General features: G+C 38.0%; 1 protein-coding gene across 16 annotated transcripts in view; it reads right to left on the bottom strand.

Moving 5' to 3' along the window:
* Positions 1-20486, bottom strand: part of SOX6 (SRY-box transcription factor 6) — a 382229-nt gene that overhangs the window by 99057 nt on the left and 262686 nt on the right. For 13 of the 16 annotated variants that reach the window (XM_041129350.1, XM_041129355.1, XM_030038492.2 and 10 more), the window contains one exon: positions 3822-3945. In XM_041129350.1, the coding sequence (XP_040985284.1) occupies positions 3822-3945 (124 nt within the window). The remainder of the gene's footprint in view (positions 1-3821; positions 3946-20486) is intronic. The other 3 variants (XM_041129354.1, XM_030038496.2, XM_030038498.2) reach the window with 1 other exon arrangement.

Below are 20486 nucleotides of genomic sequence, written 5' to 3'. Positions count from 1 at the left end.
CTACTTCCCCATTTCCCCTTAGCCACAAAACTTGAAGGAAGTAATACTTTAGGCACTGCAAGATGGAGGGGGGAACTGTCTTCCTCTTTATCCCACTCACTGTCTTCTCCTCTTGACCCAGGGCAGTAATGGGGACACGCTAATCACATTCAAGGATACTCCAGCTCACTAACTTTTCCTGGATGCATGTGCTTCATTAAGTGAAGGGAAATTTGCTCTGGGAGAGGAGGTATAATGATATTTATGTTACCCACCAGTTCCAAGTAGTAAGTATAGTGGTCACAGTCAGAAAGCCAGTGCAGTTGCTTTGCTGTACTTGGAATGTAAAATAATTATATTAACTGTGTAGCATCTCTGGGCAAGTATTAGCTTCCTAACAGCTGCCACTCTTAGCTTCCTACTGGAATAAGTGGCAACCCCCACAACCAGGTACTCCACGAGGCTCGTCAAGTGCCTGCAGGTCAATAGTCACAACAGTCATTTGAGATGCACAGTGCCCTAAAGTTTTAATTAATCCAGTATACAGTATAAATACTGAAATATGTATAAAAAATTAATTAGGTGGTCTATGCCGCTCTGATTTCTCAATTAGTACTTACCATGCCGGAAAATTATATTACATGACTTTGAGATACATAAGGAAGCATGGGACTTTGGGGATTTTTTTTCTAATGTAATTATTACTTGTCATCAGCACTTGCTAACTTTGGCCTGTTTCATCTCCTAGAGTTCCAAATTATGGGGGGAGGGCTACAGCCAACTCATGTTATAGATCCTGCCAGGCAATAAGAAACTCTGTCCTGTTAAGCTTTAATACAAATCATAGCTGTATATCAGCAATTCATCAAGATTTCTATTCATAATGACTTTCTGAGCTCAGGAGTTCAGGAGCAACTACCTGTCTATGTGCTGGAAGGGCCTCAGAATCTACTAAACTGTCCTCTCTTCTAGAGGTCCTTCCACTGAAGGCATGACGTAGTGTACTTTGGTTTAGGAATACTATTTTCTTACTTCAAGGCATAGAGTTTAAGTGCAGATCTGCAGCAGTATTTGGTAACTGCCATCTTGGCATTGAACTAAACAGCCATGAAGTTGGTTCCCACTTAGCCCATGAAGATATATCTGCATGGACGTGTGCACATAATCATACCCCGGCTTGTGCACCAGGGCAGGACTGCTCATCTTGGCTGCACTGCCACACTAACACTGATATGCCACTTCCAAGTCGGAGTTGGCTTATATCTAGCCCATTTTGCACGCAAAGCAAATAAAGTCACTGTGCGCACACAATATTTGACATTCCCTAAATGACACAGTCAGTTTCAAAAGCACTTAGTTCCCACAGCTCCTGTTACTGAAATCCCTCTCACTGTATTTTCTGAGTGTCAAGGAAAACTGGCACTGTCAAAGCTTAGTCTTGCCTACATCAAACTAGAGTAAAATGAAACAGAAATGAAACGGGCAACGAAAAAGAAAATGGTAAGTATCTGAAGGGTTAATCCATCTCCTATCTTTCCTCAGAAGTATGAGTGAGTCTAAACTGACAGTTCTAGAGGTGAAAGTTTCATTTCTCACAAAAGTAGAAGAGTACAGGTAGTAGCAGTCAAGTTCATAAATATTCCTCAGAAATGACTTTGAAGAACCCTCTCTATGAAAGAGTATAGCTTAATCTCCAGTTTCATTAATTCCTTAACTACTGTGCCGAGAGTGCCAAAAATAGGAATTAATCAATACGAAGTGTAGTTACAGCAGTTTTTTTATCATGATGTCTCTCCAACAGAAACTACTAACCTGCCCAGCTACCTTTGCCACACATGCTGTAGCATTTAATAAATATATTAAATATATAAATATTCTTATTTCTTGCAAGCCATTGGGTATAATCAGATCATTGTGACTTCTGGTCCTTACTAGCATCAGCTGGATATAAACCACTAACATATTAGCAAACACCTTACCTGTGTTCTGAGATATCTAGGCCTTGATTTCTGTCTGCACTTCAATCTATTAACATTTGTTATAGATCTCTTTTTCTGCATTCGGGCAAGTAAAAAAAAGCCCTAAAGCTCTATCACCTTCTGCTATGAGGTCAACAGGATCACAGGTAAAGCAGTATAAGCTCGATAAAGTGTTAGCATAGGTACTGTAAGGAACAGTTTAAAGTAAGTGCAGAAATCTGTTCTTGTGCAGGAAATCATGCTGGTATTCTTCTTCCTGAGTCATTATTGTACCAAGTAGCCTACAGAGCCAAAATCAACACGATGTGATTTGACATATTACCTTTCAGGGGGAAGCACACCAGCAGCTTAATCATTAATAGTCACTATTCAGAAAACATCTCAGATTAAAAAGGGAAAAGCAAGGAAACTAAAGCACATGCTTTCTCTTGTCTGTGAGAAGAAAGGTATTAGCCAGGGTGTCGTAGACAATTTCCACAACTGGCAACTCTTACTTCTTTGGAGACAAAATATTCTTCACTTTGGTCCCCAACTGTTGTGAGGTGGTGATGTGTGTGAATAACCATCATCCTGTGCCACCTAGAGCTAGCTGCCTTCCAAGAGCTCCATTAACTGGTTCCTGCGTACAATGCACCAGTTTGTCAAATTGGAAAAGAACTTTGGGATTTCTAAACTGGAAGGTAAGATAATAACTGGACAAAGATTCTGTGTTTAAAGAGGAACGTCTCTAGACTAAAGAGGCAGAAGGGAGTGGGAGAAGCGGAAATGCTTGCTGAAATCCTGCTTGGCCTCACTTCATCTAATATTAAGTAAACTCACTAGAAAAGATTTTAGGTTCAACCTGGCTTTTAATTAGTATGTTGTTTACATCATCTGTTATGAGGCTTTACTTTGGATTTGACCCTGCTCCTGCTGCAGTCAACAGCAAAACCACCACTAACATCAGTGGGAGCAGGATCAATGCTTTACTTTGTACATTTCATATTTAATGTCAAAAAAAGAAACTGGTATTTATGTTTTGTAGTTATTAGTTATCAGGTTAATATGCTAAAGGCAGCTTGACAGCGAATACTATTAATGAGCAAAATAAGGTTGCTGCTTCTCAACTGAGGTCACTTACAAAGAATGTACAAATGAAAATAAGGTTAACTTTTATTTACTTAACTATCTTCCTACATTGAATTCCTTTGGCAATGTGTCTTTAAACATTTAAAGCCCTGTTTACAAGGAGGCTCTGAAAGTAGCTTCAAACCATTATATCCCTAATTGAATTCCCCAGGAGTCCTGTAAACTTGGAGGAAAAAAGAAAGAAATCATAACGTTGGCTAAATCATCTCAAAACATATTTCACCGCAAGGTTATGTGACCTGTTACAAGTCTGAATGATGACTGGGACTGAACTACTGAAACCTTTTATTATTCAGATTGAAATCAAACAAAAAGTTGCCCATTTGAAGCCTGCTAATTAAATTATACTTCCTCTGACTTTTATCACTAATTAAGAGTAAGAATTTTGGCACAAAAGACAAGTATACTGAAGATAACAGAATTAATTAAAGATACGTAGCTTTTGTATAATGACATGGGGCAGACCAGATGCAAATTATTTGGCGAGCGGGCCAATATATTTAGAGCAAATGATTTTTTGGGAAATAAAGGTAAAAAAAAAGATGATGTTCAATAACCAATATTCCATCCACCCCCTTCAAACCAGAAGGTTTTTTCAAGTGGATTTGCAAAACTCCACACCATTTCCAAGCAGCGATGCCTGTTGTGTAATACCATCTATACGAGACAGATCACACAAGAAGCTCCAGTTAATATCTTAAAATGTTAAATAGCTTCACATCCCTGTCAGCTTACCTGGCTTGTAAGTTATTCCTGGGGGGAAGAGGAATCCCTGCTGGGCTGCAGCAGCCGCTGCCAGCGTCCGCTGGTCGTGTGGAAAAATTGGGATCATGAGCGGAGGCATGTGACCCTGAACCTGCTAAACAGAAGAGAGCCTCTGATCAGAAATAGCACAAATTTGTCTTGACAGGTATTTCTCCAGTACTGATAGTGTTCCTGTGTTCACACAGTCCCACAGAACCTTCGCCTTAATGTAATCCCTGCCAATTTCACATTATCACATCAAAGCCCTCACTAACATTGTTTTCCCTCAGTGTCAAAGGTGTAACAGTCTCAGTGAACTGCACGTTTTCCTATTTCTTCCCGGTTCTCTCTTTTTTTTTTTTTTTTTTTTTTAATTAATATTCCCTGTCCTGGCACAAGGTAAAAAGGTACAAAACCTTTCTAACACACCATAGGTTCTTTAAAAAGAAGAGTGGTAGGTATTTCTATTAATTTTTCACAAGTTTTCTCATCTTTGGTCACAGACAGCAGTGACAAGCATTTTAGAAGTAACCTAACAATGCAGTAGCTACTTTGAGGTTCGAATTTTAGTATCCTTAGGGTAATTTTAATTCTGAGATCTTATAACATTGTATTGTTCATATATACGTATATATATATACACAAACAACTCAGGTATGTTATTTCAAAATCTCACCACAGTATTAAATAGTCTTCTAGTCAACACCCCAGCTCTTAAGATCTAAGGCCCCAACATCTTGGCTCCCAATTAAACTAACATCCTTTGCCATACACACCTCACTATAACATATAAATTGCTTGTCTGTCTAAGCAGTTTTACAGCTTTATGCACTATCGTGTAGCTTGGTAATTATAGAGCTGTATTCAGAGACCATTTCAGAATAAAACCTACTATATCAAATTTAATTTGACCTTAATAAATGTATCAAAAAGCACAAACATGCAAAAGCAAAACATTCTTCACCTTATACCAGCATTTGTATTCAACATATAGAAAACAGGAGATAGGATAGAATTGTATTTGTTAAAACCACATGTTAATTTCCTAGTTCCTTAATTTATGCTACATGTGTTTCAGAGACAGTGGCTAGGATCACAAGGAGTTTTTATCCATCATTCCTTAACCCCAGAAATACCCAAGGGTTTGACTATGATTTTTCTGATTAGTAGTTAAGTAAACATATAACGGTTTATATATCAAAGCTAGTAAATGTAGGAAGAAATTGGGGGTTTAGGCAGAAAAAAAATTTTGCCCTCATCCTACCATAAATCAGTGGCATTAAATACTATTAAAAAGTTAAAGTACACTTCAAGCAATTTTTTTTCATTTAATTCCTAAAAAACGTTTTTGGTCAAATCCCATATGTTGACCTATGACATTGTTTAAATAGTGCCAAATTTTCTTGTCATATCCCCATTACTTTCACAACCATTGATGCAGTGCAGAAATGCTACTGTGTGTGTCTATGAGGGTTAATTTACCAACAACTCTTCTCTTGGGAAAGCCCTAAGATGTAGGTTAATAAAGGTCAAGCAAAAAATAAACACTTTACAGTATTTTTTTGAATCCATTTCTCAGGAAAATCAACTTATAATAAAAAGGTCTTTGTGCAATTACTGCTATGGCACTGGGGCGTGAAAGAAACTAGCTTTGAGCAGCTATTTCTCTCATTTTAGCTGAGGTAAGCCTGGCTGTGCGTTTTAGGATATGACTTAAACTTGGTTAGATTGGAGTTGATCCCCATGTGCCCAGCACAGGCATTTACCTCTGATAAAATGGTGCTGGTTTTGCTGTGTGGTGTTCCTTTACACTGGCTCTACAGGAGTACAGCAAGTGAAAACCACAGGTTTTGTCTGATAGAAACAACTATAGGAAATATTGGAGGGAATTCTACACAATACAACTTACAATCATTTTCAGTAGTTCCCAACTACAGTCTAATCAAGTGGACCCAAGATTTAAGAAAAACCCCTTTTAATCACCACACGCAGAAAGTATTTCCGTGGCGTTGCAAAGGTACAAGACACCAACACAATCTCACAAGACACAGAAGAGATCAGAGTGAGTGCTGTGGTTAGAGTGATGATGCATACATACCCATAGCAATACTTAGCACCATAGTGTCACATAATCATTTGAAACATATAATAACCAAATCCCTCAATGGTTATTTCCCAATGCAATCCTGTAGAGTTGGATCCACTCCACCATATCCAAACAGATTTTTTTTTAACTGTCAAATAAAAGCAATTCGGTAAGTGTGGAGAAATACCACTGTATGTTCTGGCTATCTGCTATTCTTCCTTGAAGTACTACTCTGAATGCTGGATCAGGTCCTCAGCCTATATAAATCAATGTAACTTTGGCTAAAGGTGGCTTACATTTAGAGTGTAAGTTTGAGTTTACACTTGAGAGTTATACAGGCTGAAAAAAGCCCATACTGAATCGTAACCATTCCGTCCCATGGGTCTTCCCTCTGGCACATAGTAAATACTATTCCTAGGTAAATGTTGGTTTCACCCGGAATTATTATGTACATAGGTGTCGATTTTCAGCACAGGTCAACTGAAAAGCACAAATAAGCATTAAAAAGGAAGAGAATGTACAAGTATCACTGGTTACTGAATTATTAAAGATGTAAAATAAATGCCAAAAAACCAGTAGACACCTTCATCTTTGACATTTTTTCTTCCTGAGGGTTTTATTATTTTTTTATTTTTATTTTTATTTTACTGAGGGGGGAGAAATTGGGAGGAGGGGTTGATTGGTATACTTCATAAAATCGGCTACATGCCCAGAAATTTTAATTGCTGAGATGTTCCTCAGGTCTTTCTGAAAACCAAGACTGTACCAGATGCCCGAGAAACACTCCGACTCTGTCTCTTCCCATTCGTAAAAATAGCGTATTGTTGGATCGGCACTTTCCCCTTTTGTCTCCTCTGTGCTAAGTTGTTGATGATGCCATTTTTTGCCATCTGCCCCAGAGCTTCATTAAAGATACATGAATGGACAAACTGGGCTGCTATCTTGTGAGGAACAGGTGCTATTGTTTGTCCCCGAAGACTTGCACTAAAGATCTCACTCAGAATACTTGAGAAAGAGCATCTGCAGCAGTCAGTCAGAGAGTAACTTGGCAGAGCCCGTACTACGGGCTAATATGCAAACAGTGACACTCAGGGGGACTCATTTTCTCTTTCATGAAGATTATTTATTCTTTTTTGTGATGGGTAGTAAATGTTTGGTTTTGAACAATTCTGCCAGTCTATATCTTTAACTGAACTGTACAAACCCTGGAGGAAACCTGGGTATATTCTTTCCAAAATTCCGTTCTGCAACCTAGAGTAAAATCGTCTCTTATATACAGCTACCTCTTAAAATTAATCTTTGTTTCTATACAACAAGCTCAGGTTTAACTGTGTTAAACATGAGAAGCCACCAAGATTAGGAAACTCTTAAAAGGTAGTGTGCCATTCCTTTAATATCCCATCACAACTCTGACAGCCCTTGGGAACTGATTACAGCACTTCCTTGCCTGACATCTAAGTCAGGAAGCAACTTTAGAGCAAATCAGCCCTGATTAGTTCAAGAAGCAACTTCCAATTTGATTCTCCCTGAAATAATAAAAGCTGGTGGCCCGTTTGATAAGCTAGGCAAATCTGCAGTGCTTTGTCCCACAGTCATGTGAATGCTAATCTCAGAAGTTGGCTGGGCAATCCTCCTTGTTAAAAAGTCATTGATGGTTAGTGGTGTGCATGGAAAATGGAAGCCAAAGGGATATGTCATACAAAAATAATGCCTTGAATGAAAACGGTCTGCCTCTTTCGGATAAGGAACACAGCACATTTAGTGAGACTAAGGAAGAGGAAGGGTTCTGTCTTTAAAAACCAAAGCTGCCTCTACAGCAACTAACATTGCAGCTAGAGAAATAAAGGCATTCAGAGAAAAGGATGGCAGCAGCGCAAGCAAAAAGGCAGCTCACACAATTTCTGCTTAGCTGCGAGGATCAAGAGCAGAAGTGAAACCCACCCTATAATGGTGGCAGAATTCCTCGCAAACTTTTCAAGATCAAATTGACAAGTTGCTTCTCTGTTGCATGGTTTACTTCAATAAAGGGGAGAATTAAGTGCCATCTTTTTGAGAGAGAGTAAGCACAATCTTTATAATATTTTATCCCTTCCTGAAAACTTTTTTTTTTTTATTACAACCAACACTAGTATAAAACAGTGTGATAGGCTAAATATGCTCTAATTGCCTAGAATAATCCAACATCGCTATTTAAAACCATTGCCCCCCACTTCTTCCACCAATAAAATCTCTGGACCCTGTTCTCAACTTGTAGAAATCTTGAGCTCTGTATTGAATCTAACAGACTACTCCAATGCATGTTAGCTGAGAAACAAATCTTTGAATTTACTGAATTGACTTTTTTTTTGCTTTAGTATAGGATGTACAGTACCTTTTGTCCTTGTGCTGTTGCAGCCTCTGTGAGAACCTAATTCATTCATAGACACGCTTAAACTTTTCATGCTTTAAACTTGAATTTCTACCTAAGATTTTTTAACTTCTTGAATAATTGGTATAGCCAGACTACAACTTTAATCTGTCCATGCAGTCATTAAGCTTTTAATTTCCATAGTAAAAATGTGTTTGAAATTTTCTACTCTCTCACTTAAAAACTACAGTGTAATAGAAGAGTTTCCCAGGTAATGGCAGTGTATCAAGTAAGAATGTGCATTTTCAGAATGCTCAAAATACATGTTTATATGATAGAACATAATGGCTTTAACCGATAGCTCAACAGGTTACATTTTAGGCTGATTCATTTTAAAAATCTTAATGGCACTGAAAGCAATGTTTGTGCCCCCAGTACTACTAGTGCAAGTTTTTTAATACCCTGCATATTATATGTATTTACCTCATCTGCATTTTAAATAATCTGTATATAAAACATGACACTATTATTTTTATACCACTATTGGAATTTTATTTATTTCAATAACTAGTGTAAGTTTTTATTGTTCTTTGTAAGAGAAGAACTATAAGAAGTTTTGTTAATTTGAATTTTATTTTGATTAAGTCATTTTGGTGACTGTGCAAGAAAGCAAGCTCCTCGTTGCATAAAGAACTAGGAACTTCTATGAATACTTACATATGTGAAAGTCAGTGGGATCACTTAAATGCTTAAAAGAAGCTATGTGCTAAGATTTTTGCAGGTTTGGGCCCAAATCTCCTCCCGAAATGTGACTACCGTAATGAACTCATGTCATGACTGAGCACTTTTCTGGTCCCTAAAATGTTCTATTCAGAAAAACTGCAGAAGAATTGTACTGAAAAAATAAAAAAGGCCTCTTTGGTTATAATTTAATGGTCTGGCTGTTTGGTTTATGCTGTTCTGATGAAGCAAAGTGACTGTAAGGCTGCGTTAACTGACCACTTCAGTTATAACGGATCTGGCCACTTTGTGTGCGGGTGGTGGCTGGGCCTTCTGTTCCGAGCTCAGAAATGTAACTGATGAATCCTCAAGGCCTTGAATTAATGCACCATCAATGCCTAACATTCTCTAATGTAAAGATAATATGTGAGAGTGGACCCAAACGCTTAAGTGAGAAATCCCTTCTAGCATAAATAATCCCAGGGAAGGAACTGTGACTGCGCGTGGAGAAATGGCAGCTGAAGAAAGGTGGGCTCCAACAGACCAAAAGTGAGCATGCAGGCACTACAGCATAGCTAGGACACTGAAAATTGCATTGACAGAGCTCCCACACTGAAAATTATTCAGAGGCTACTTTCTGATCCTGTTAGCAATATAGAATCACTGGAGCTGTATGTATATAGGGAGGTATATTCTGTTCTAATTTATCTGCCATCTAATTATCCACAGTCTAATTGAAAAATATTTCCTCTCAGTGAAAGTACATGAGCCACAAAGAAAATGTCTGCCAATGAGATCCCAGGGGAAGTGTTGGCAAATAAACTGTAAAAAAGATACCGTAGACTTGCAAAGTGAGAACATTTCATACGGGAAATACTATGAAAAATATGTAGCCCACTACTGAATTTGTAAATGGATTGTAACTGCTATTTTCTTTCTTTTCCCCTATCATTTTTTCCATTTGTCCAATGCTTCAGCATGATTTGGAGATTTAAGTCTACTGCAGTGGCCACAACATTAATGTGAAAATTGCAGCCATGATCATAGAGCGAAACAGAGCATCCTTATTTTTTATTATTTCTTCCTCACTACTTTGAAACTTTAAATGAACTAAACTTAAATTCCATCTACTTGGACCATAAAGAAGGGAGCAACAGAAAAACACTACCAACCACACTGAAAACAGAATAGTTTTAAACACTAGCTCTCATTTCATTTCTATTAGCTTCTCACTGTATTGCCCGGCTTTTATCTAGCTCCTTGACTACCTGGAAATACAGAATTCAACTAAAGATGATCTCATGAAGTTAAGAGTATGATAAATGGTAATTAAATCTATTTAAATTGTCTGTATTTTAAGAAACTCTCACTAGGAGGGATGGAGAACATCTCTGCTATAGAGAAATAAATAAAACATGTTATGCAAAAGTGAATTTATAGTTCATTTGGAATTAGAGATCTACCACCTTTTCAATCCATAGAAATGCATAATCTTGTCAATTAAATATTATTGTTAAGGTCTAGTAGTATGTTAAAATCACTTTAAAGTGCAACTAAGGAAAATTCATGTGTGTTTATTACTCCTTAAGGGTCTATTAGTGGGTATTTTATTCAGATTTGTGTTGTAAAATCTGCATAAACTCAGCATATTGTTATCCCCATGTGTGCATTTGTTTGGTTAAAGCATAACAGCAAATCTCTATTTCTGCAACTTCTGGAAAAGTCAAGAGAACTAAAACAGTCCTAATTTTAATCAGATACAAACAGTTATCTCTACAGAAGTGAAGAGTTGACTATTATGCAAATCGTCACAGTTAGTGGTCACCAAGCCATCACAGAAGACTGAGCAAGTCAATTATTTCAGATATTTCCAAAGACTAGTGAAGATGTATGTTTCTCATTTGCACCTTGTCTTATTCATGCCAAAATAAGAAAAATATTGCAGCCTAATGATACTTGTTGATATTTTATATACGGAAGCTCCATTACTTCAGCTCAAATCTAAATATAAATTATGTCAGAAATTCCTTATTAGCTTATGTTTTTATGGTGATATCAAAATGTGCAAGATTTTTGGAGTACATCATTGAAATTTCCTATTGATGGAAAAATTTAGAGCAAGAGACGCCTTAAAATTTGCATTTCATATTGGTGCTTTCAAGCAGAGTTTTCCCCCCACATCCTTTCAAGAGAGAGTTCTTTTTTTGAATAGTAGCCATCACTCATTATTAACATGTAACTAATTCCCTCACTAGAAGGGCTTGCAATGTACAGTATAAAAAAAAAAATAAATCACCTAATGCCACCACACTGATGACTGCTAAAAGAAGGATTATTTTTCACTTTAAAGAATAGCTCCAGCAGAACTGGGAATGAAAACAGAAACCTCTTTCAATGCCTCTGATCAAAACTTCTGCCCTATAGAGGTAAAAAAGGTAAAACAAAAGAACAGGTTGGGGTTTTACTATTATATTAAACAAACAGAATATATCTGAAATCCAGGGGGTCACTGATGCTAACAGGAGTTCTGCCATTTTACTTCACTACGGGAAGAATTTCTTCCTGATCAGCACACTGGTTTTAAAGCTTTCTGTATTTTCAGTGATATTCCCAGATTTGTAACTATATTGTATGGTAACCATATAAGCACTCGGAGCTTTTGAATACTTTACAATTATTAATTAATTCAAGCTCAAAGACCCATTCAGAGGACAGGATTATGTCTACAGTTTACACAGGAGGACACTCAAAGAGGCCTTGCCTTCTTTTTCAGTCGCAGAAGTGACAATGTGTAGTGGTTAGAAACCAATTCCATTGTCATCCGCTGCTTCTAACCTTTACACCTTGCCGCACAATTGTGTGAAGAGCTACCCAAAGTGCAGAGCTAGGGCTAATGAGAGACATGGTCTGACGAAAAATCAGAATGAGGCCGCTGTAGAGCAGGTCCATGCCAGCGCTACGCGGTTTAGCCCTCGAACACTTGTATGCTGGCAGGATACAACGGTGGAGGTGAGTCCCAGGTGTGAAAAGGAGACACCGTTCCCATCCCCCCCAGGCCTATGGCTGATTTCTTGAGGTATTTACTCCTCTGTGAATTAACTCTTTATCATAGAGACAAGAGTATCGATATTTTTCCTCAAGCCTAAATGGATAACATTCAAGAGGCTATGTCAAAGGAGGTATTCACATCTAGTGAGAATATTCTTGCTTCTGTATAGTTTTGAAAGAGATTTAATGCAGAATAGTACCGTAGATAACTTCCAGAAATCACATGATGTTTACGGAGTGTCTAGATCGAAACACAAAGGGTTACCAAAGGCAATTATGTGGAGAACTAGTTTAATGCAGAAAGCTCCTGTGTCTAGAGATCAAAGTCAAATCAGAATACTGATTGCATGCAAAAATTAATTTGTTCCATCTCTTCCTAGGATTCCTCAGATTTTGACACGATCTGACCATCTTTACTCAGAAAAGGCTCCAAGAAACTGGCGTGTTTGCACAGTATGACTGAGGTGATTGCCACCACTAGGTATACAGTAATTATTGCAGATTTGGGAGTAAGCAACAGAGAGTTTCTAAACTTCCAGCGACATACACACAGCTTGCTTCCTTCCTATGCCAACTGTGTCTGGCTCAAATCAGTTATACTGGCTCCTCAACTTTCTACAGCATTTACGATTCATCTACAAAAACATTTGGAAAGAACAAAATCATTAAAAAGGTAAAATAAGGCAGAAAACCAGGAAACTCATATTTTAAAAGAGCATGAGGTATCTCCTATCCAACATTGGCTGCTAAAATTCCAGCAGCAGCTACACTTCAGACATAAATCCACACTGCTGTGCTGCCTTTTCTGCAGAGGATCCTGATATTCGAGAAGGAATGCCAGTCTTCCCGTTTTCTGCCTTTCCCCGGTTTGTCAGAACTCCGCGTTATTTAAAGCACACTTTCGGCTTGCAAATAGCTCCTTGCCATGAATCCTATGATCACACTCAGGTTAGACTGAGGCTGCTTTCAAAGTTGGGCTCTTTTCTTCAGTTGCTCGTGCCAATCGGTGGGAGTCGATAGCACAAAGCCGTGCTGCAATTCCCGTTCTGTCTGCCCGGCGAACCTGCGGCGAAGGGTTGGCTCCTCCGCAACCCTAACGTGCCGGAGTTGGTGTGATGAAATGCACGGGCAAATCTACATAGAGTTACGGGGCAATAACAATGGCCCTTTGTCCAGCTGTGGCTGCTCCCCCCTCTGCAGCCAGGCCTTATCTGCTCAGGAAATGCCTGCTTTAACTGACAGGTAGGAGATTAAATCTACAGCTGCCGAAACACAATCTCCACTCTGTTAGATAGGCTTTCATTGAAAAGCACTACAAACACATAATTTGTTTATGTTGTACCAGCAATCTTTGACAAAGCAGACTGTCTAGCTGAGACAAATGTGGTTAAACCCATTTATTGTATTATTTCTGCTACACAGAACAAGCTCTTAAAATGTAGAAACTAGACAAGGCACAAAGCTCTAGCTGTCTAAAGAAATCAAGAATAGATGACTTCTTGTTACACTAGCCCCCTTTACACAGCGTAGCATGTTCCCTCCTGGAAAACATCCACTGTGATTTCTTTCTTTTCTTTTTCGTGCCCCCCCCCCCCTTTTTTTTCTTTTTTTAAAGTGGGTGGTTCAATGATGTTTATGTTTCCAGGTTTTAAAGTTTCTTTTGTTTTCTCTAGCATCAATAGATATAAAATAACTAAGTCAGTCAAAGGATGCCTTCAGATTTAGGAAACAAGGGAATAGTTTTGAGAGACTGCTTCTCAAAGAAAGAATAATTTTCCAGACACACTGTCTGGTCTTCCTGACTTAATGCACGCTCAAATAGAAGTTTTGCCTGACTAATGAATGCTGGACTGACACCCCCCCCCCCTCCTTCTCTCTCTGTTTTTTAATCATCAATCACGTATTTCTCAAAACATTACTTCATTTTTGTTACACCTTCTGCCTTATTTTAAAATAATATTGCTGGCTGTTTATTTCAAACGAAAGGCACGGGGAACTGATGAATTAAGTGTTTATAAATCTGAGTTTTCAGATTGAAAACAACCTTTTTCATAATGCAAAGGCTTTATAAGAAAAACCTGTCTTTTAGCCCTAGTTTCTTCTGGCAATATATTACTCCTAGGAAACTCTCCTAGAAGAACTAACCGGGTACTATACACCGAGCAGGAGAAGGGCAATGTTCAATCTCTCAGGAGGAGAGCCTCAGAACCTCCACTTACTTCAGTGGAGCAGGACACACTCCCGAGAATGGAGCATGGCCCATACCAATCTCTGCTTTCTATATTTAAGACTCTGTTCTCCAGCTGATCTGCATATGCAACTCCAATTAGTGTTACTGGGAGTTGTGTGCACACACAGATGTGCTTAGCGACTGGCATATTAAAACATCCCTTCGCTCTGATGAAATTTAATAAATGAGTTTTCCCAATGTTATTACTATAGATGCTCAATAAGGAAGATCTTATAAATCACAGAATTGTTGCTCTAATGGTTAACCATAATTAAAAGGAAAAGAAATAGGAAGAGTAGTCAACATCTTAATGTTTTATCATTCACATTACTTCTATAACCCTTTTGCCTCTCCTGAGGCATTCTCTTACATACCCTTTTGCAGCATGTTGGTTTCCGTATTATTTTATTTAACCTTAATCACAGCATTCATCTCTGGATTTGAGAGGAAGCTGTACGGAGCTACCATACGAGCTGCCACTCAGAACATTCAGTTTGGCATAAAATTAAAAAAGTATGCAATAAACTGGCTGAATCCATAGGGAATCCCTCAAACGGCATGGATAATGAGGGGAATCCATAACAGACATAAACAAACCCAGAAAGATGTCTGGGGCCAACATCATTATGTAAGATATATGCCCAAGATGTATGGGCATACGTTTGAATGTTCAACTTCAAACTCAGCCTGTATTAGATTGATTGAATCTCAGCATGGGGTTCAGTTAATAAACAAACCTTGCCTTTGGAAAATATTTGGGGCCGAAATCATGTATTATAGCTAGGCACCTACTACACGTGGCACTGAGATACCCTCCTACCTTAAAGATTTGTTAAAACAGGGCGGTAAAGAAAATTAGAAATCCATACTGTCAGAGGAACAGATACAATTTTCAGGTTAAGTGGCACCACTCTGAAGACAGTTGTTATCCACAGACTGTACTTCAGTCTATGCACCAGGGGCATATGAATAGAATTCACATTAAAAATTAGAGACCAGTATGAATCTTTGGGCTTTGATTCACACTTCCCATGTTTTTTAAACATGTTACCCATATTCTCATAAAGGATACAACAATAATGCTAGCAAATCTTTTTGGTAATTATTAATTTCACTGTAGAATAGCTTTTTTGCTATGCTTGGCTTGTTAAAAAAATGCATTTTGCTCACCTCAGGGTACACCATTAGCCTGCATATTTGCTCTTTTCCTTTTTTCCAGGTTTTGTTTAAAAATTCTTCTTAAACCTGTATATTAATCACTGCTCAGAGGGTGAAAGAATTTGCAGGAGCAGCTGAAGCGCTACTTTTTTTCCAGAGTAGAAACTAGTTAGTGCTGACACTTTTTACATACATTGGAATAGGAATGAAAGAGACACAGAGAAAGGAGAAACACAAAAATTAATAGTAAGGATGAGGGCTGACTTGATGGTACAATCAGAGTCCAACATATCCGTCTAACATAATAACATCTCTTAAAACTGTGAGCTGCGATGGCACGCCCTAGTGACAGCCAGACCCAGAAAGTAAGTTACCCTTGGCATAATTTTGGTCATTTGGTCAGGTAGTGAGAAAACAAGAGAAGGAACCCTGCAAAAATGCCTATCGAAATAGACTTCCAAAATCAGAGGAGAAGACAAAAAGCTTCTTTTGCTAGCTCTGTTCAGTCTTACATCTGTGTTTACCTGTAAGCCATTGTGCTCCATTCTGAAGCTCTGGTTTAGGGTTCAACTATATAGGAAACAACCACACAGTGTTTCAGTATACGTATTTGTAGCACCTTAGTTCTTCTGCACTACATCCCCATGTGGACAATGTTCAAGCACATGACGCCTTTGTGGAAATTTACTTACTCACTAGGAGGAGATTACTCTTAAAAAGTATGCACTACGGAATTTAGTGTGTAGTACATGCCATTGTAAAGTCACACATCTTAACAAGCAGAAACTTTCCTATTAGACATTTTCTTAAAGTGAAAGTGAATGTCTGTCTCTCTGTATAAATACATAAGTGTATAGATATGCTTATATAGTTTATATTATGAAGAGAAAAGCATATTCTACATATATACACATGTACATATATAATATACAGATCTGTGTGTATATATGTAGAATACATATTTATATACACATACACATGTATTTTGTATAAAAATTTTAAAATATACATATATATACATACACACATAGGTATATATATGTAGAATATGCTTTCCTCTTGTTTTCCAAATCCCTCACTTGGGATTTCAGTGTTCTTAGACCCATCTGGCTATACAACTTGCTTGCTGCAATCCTGGATAGTCACCATTTGAATGACTTCCTTGGACACACAAAACCTGTGTTTCTAAAATGCTTACTCTGGGAAGACCACCTCTATCTCTGTAAAGATGTACTTTGAGCATGATACATTTCACAGGTTTGCTGCTGAGTGAAGAAGTCAGCGAGCCAGCTGGGCTAATCATAGCGGTAGACAACTTGAGTAACAAAAAGAAGTCATTTGGAAATCACTCTATGACTCACATCTATTATTGCTGGATTTCTTTCTGTCTCTCTTCTATTTATCAAATCATTTTTTTCTCCTTCACTTAATCTTTTCATTCCTCACCTTCAGCCTCCTTGCAAAACTCCTAGCATTCACTCTCACTTCATCTCTTTTGGAGAGTATTTTTTTGTGTGTACAAGGTAGCTATCCAGCAGTAAATTCTCCTTTCTAGGCCACCAATACCAAGAAAGTAATGCCCAAAAGTTGCCAATAAACTTCTACCATGAGGAAAGAGACCATAGTGAAGTTCATTTGGCTTTAGGAAGGTCATTGTCACAAATACAAGAAAAGTTTAGACCTAAAAGTAGCACCATATCAAGGAAATGAGGATACCCACAAACATCTATTTTTTAAGATAGACGCATGCAGCTAAAACAAATTAAAATCATGCTTTTCTAAAGCCCTCCTAGTGTACTCAAGGGTCTTCAGAGTAAACAATGCTCCTCCCCAAAGTCCCTGTTTTGTTAGCATGTGCTTGTCTCCACTGTCTTTTCAGGTAAATAAGAGGTTCAGGATGTAATTTTCCATTTCAGTTTAGCGGCATTTTTCAAAATAATTTTTACGTAGGGTTTGTTTGGGGTTATTTTTATTGTGAAAGCCAGTCTAACTCCCAAATTGCAACAAAAGAAAATACAGGAAAAGAAGATATCGATATAGGGTTTCTGAGATGTGAGGGCAAATGGGTTGAACAGGATTAATGTGAGATGCATAGACCAAGTAATCTGTACTTTTATTTTGGACCACATTGGTATTGTACTTTTCAGGGAAATGGAGGGGAGAGGTGTGGAATTGTATTTTAAGGAAAACAGAGGAAGAGATTTTGCTTACTGTTAGGTCAGTAGTGTGCCTAAATGATTTAATGCTTAGATCCTGAAGTCCACAACCATGGTTTTTTAAATAGATCCAATAGTAATAATATCACACAGACATCCATCATCTGCTTTATTTTGTGGCTGAATAGAGTAATACCCACTGCACTTCCAACAGTACGTGCATCCCCGATACCACTGCCCCAGAGCTGGCTGGTGCGTGTGGTACTATACTATTTGCAGCTCTGTCACAAACAGCAGAGAGTACATCTAAGTCATCTCAGCATTCATATTGTATTTTTTCAGTATATGTCAACCTGATCTCGATTCTCTCTCCTGGAAGTCTGGCCCGTGTTCAAATCACTCATTCGTTTTCCATACTCACTGTGTGACTGGCTTTTGCTGTTACCAGTTGCTGCTATAACCTCTGTGCTATGCATAATAAAAATCTTTCCCATCTGAGTTGTCTGCCATGGTTACTGGAAATCTGCTGTATGTAGCATTCCCAAGAGCAGGAAAAGAAGGTACCTTTACTGCAATTGGATAAATACCACCTCTTCTTTAAAAGGAACATCTACCCTCACTGAAACCACATCTAATGGTGACTGCTAAGCTACCCCCACCTCTCCAATCAAATTTATGTGAATTTGCATTTTGCTTTCTAGTGTTGCCATAATAACTGAAGTATATGTTCCTCTTCACTTTTCATCCCTCGCATCAAGGAAAAAAAAAAAACCAGCTCCCTAATATTTCACAAAACTTCACCAGAAAATATAGCTAGGGTAAAAACTAGCTGATCACTGCCTACTTATGATGCTTTTTAACTGAGTTTGCATGTTAATTTATTGCATGCTTTGTTTGTAAATGTGCTTCTGAAATAAATGAAGCATTTACAAATATGATTAATCTACAGATTCAGAAGCACGCAATAAAGAAACAAATTACTGAGTGCCCTTGTCCTTTCTACACAGAAGCTAAAATACAACTTTCAAACATCTAAGACTGCCTAGCTTTATTTTTTCTTTAACTAATGTTGTTTTGAATGGAAGTTTTCAGCAATCAAATTTTCTCTAAGTTCCTGATTGCAGTTTCATTTATATCAGTGTAACTCAGAAGCAACTGCAACATATGTTGTAAACCAAGACCAGTGTAAACACTGTGCAGATGAGGTCAAAATAGGGCTGTTATTGTATGATTTTTAAAGTGCTCATGTAGATTAATATTCTTACCCTTTAACAGATTTAGGCACATCAGCATGAATACAGAAACGCAACAAGTTGAAAATTCAAAGTACATTTACTAGTGTATTTTATGCCGCTCACATTTTCAGCCAGACCACCCAGAGCAAAGAAAAGAAAAAGCCACAACAAAAAAAGCCCTCTGCATTGTTTGCAATAATATGGAAGGAAATTGAGTGTATATTCTCTTCTTCCTGTATTTTCCAGCTAGATTAAGCTGTTGTCTTCACAATTGCCTCCCAGCTGCTGTGACTTGTGAAAACAACAGACCCTGCTCTGTTGTCTGCAGAAAGCCTGGATTGTTATGAGTAACTTTATTGCAGGCACATGAGTGTGTTAAGACTTTAAAACACGCTCAAATGTCATGTGCACACCCAGTGACGGGCAAGAATAATTATGAAAAAACAAGAATTCTATGTCTACGAAACAGTGTCAGACAAAATGGGCCATTCATTGTGTTCCTTTGGGAATGCTCGGACTCTCCAGCCAGAAAACAAAAAAGGCACTTTTTTCCTGCCGTAGGCTGAATACTTAGCTTTGCCATCTGAGCCCTAAGAAAACATGGGCCCCCTCTCTAACTACTGGCTGGCCCGCACACAGTAAAAAGTATTAATGCCCCCCTTTTTTCCAGCAGTTCCCTCTGTGTAGGCTGCGGCCAATGTAAAGTCAATGCAAAGACAAAACAGTTTGCCTAACATTAGTAAAAAAAACATAACTCTCGTACAGTCTGAAAATCCCTCTGACACACAGAGGTTTTATTCTAAGGCATATCCCCTCTATCCTTCGGCAAGTTACCGTAGCTACTGTTAATGCTTTTAGCAGGTAATAACCGCTGCCTTCTGCTCGGCTTCAAGCTTTCTAGGAGTCTATAGACAAGCCCGATTGTGTACAACTGTTAAAAATTATTATCTAAAACTGCCTAATTTACTACTGTCTCTTTTCGCAATTGGTCTTCCTAATCAGAATCCATCTGCCCCCGAAAGGATTAATACAAATGAAAATATAATATGGCTTAGCTCAACATCAGGTCATTTTGATATGAGTTTCTTCCTCACAGGTGGACCAACTCCAGTCTCATCTGAACAGCGATAAATTACAAGCAAATAAAAAGCTTTTTGTGTTATTTTTAATCATAATTTCTGTGTCAGAGACCATTTGACTACCACACATCTTTAAGCTAAGGAATCACATTTCTCTATATTTTCTTTTGACCTAGCATCTATTCAGCGTATTCAGCTAAGTGTCTATACACCTTTAAATGAGGTGACCATATCAATTCACTATTAAATCTGAGCACTGTTTTACTGAAATAGAAACAACCCACCATGACATGAAAAATCCTTGTACGCTACTCATAAATGGACAAGAATTATTTTTTATGAATTTGGCCCAGTGTCTGAATATGGATTTGCAGGCTATTATTTAAGACATCTAGCATGGATTTTACCTTGCCGTGCTCAAAGCAGGCTAGGAAATGTGAAAACAATGGAACCATAATCCTTGAAGGGCTCTGGTGCATTTGTGTGTTCATATGGAGCAACAGAAGGGAAAAGGAAGGACAAATTGTACCTCCAACAATTTTATGGGTTGCTGTTTTCTTCACTAAGCCTTCTTACTCTGCGTAGATACCGTAAGTA

The sequence above is a fragment of the Aquila chrysaetos genome, chromosome 16 (genome assembly GCF_900496995.4).
Source record: "Aquila chrysaetos chrysaetos chromosome 16, bAquChr1.4, whole genome shotgun sequence".
Taxonomy (NCBI): domain Eukaryota; kingdom Metazoa; phylum Chordata; class Aves; order Accipitriformes; family Accipitridae; genus Aquila; species Aquila chrysaetos.
The sequence above is the reverse complement of the archived record's forward strand: the minus strand, read 5'-3'. Positions and strand labels throughout refer to the sequence as shown.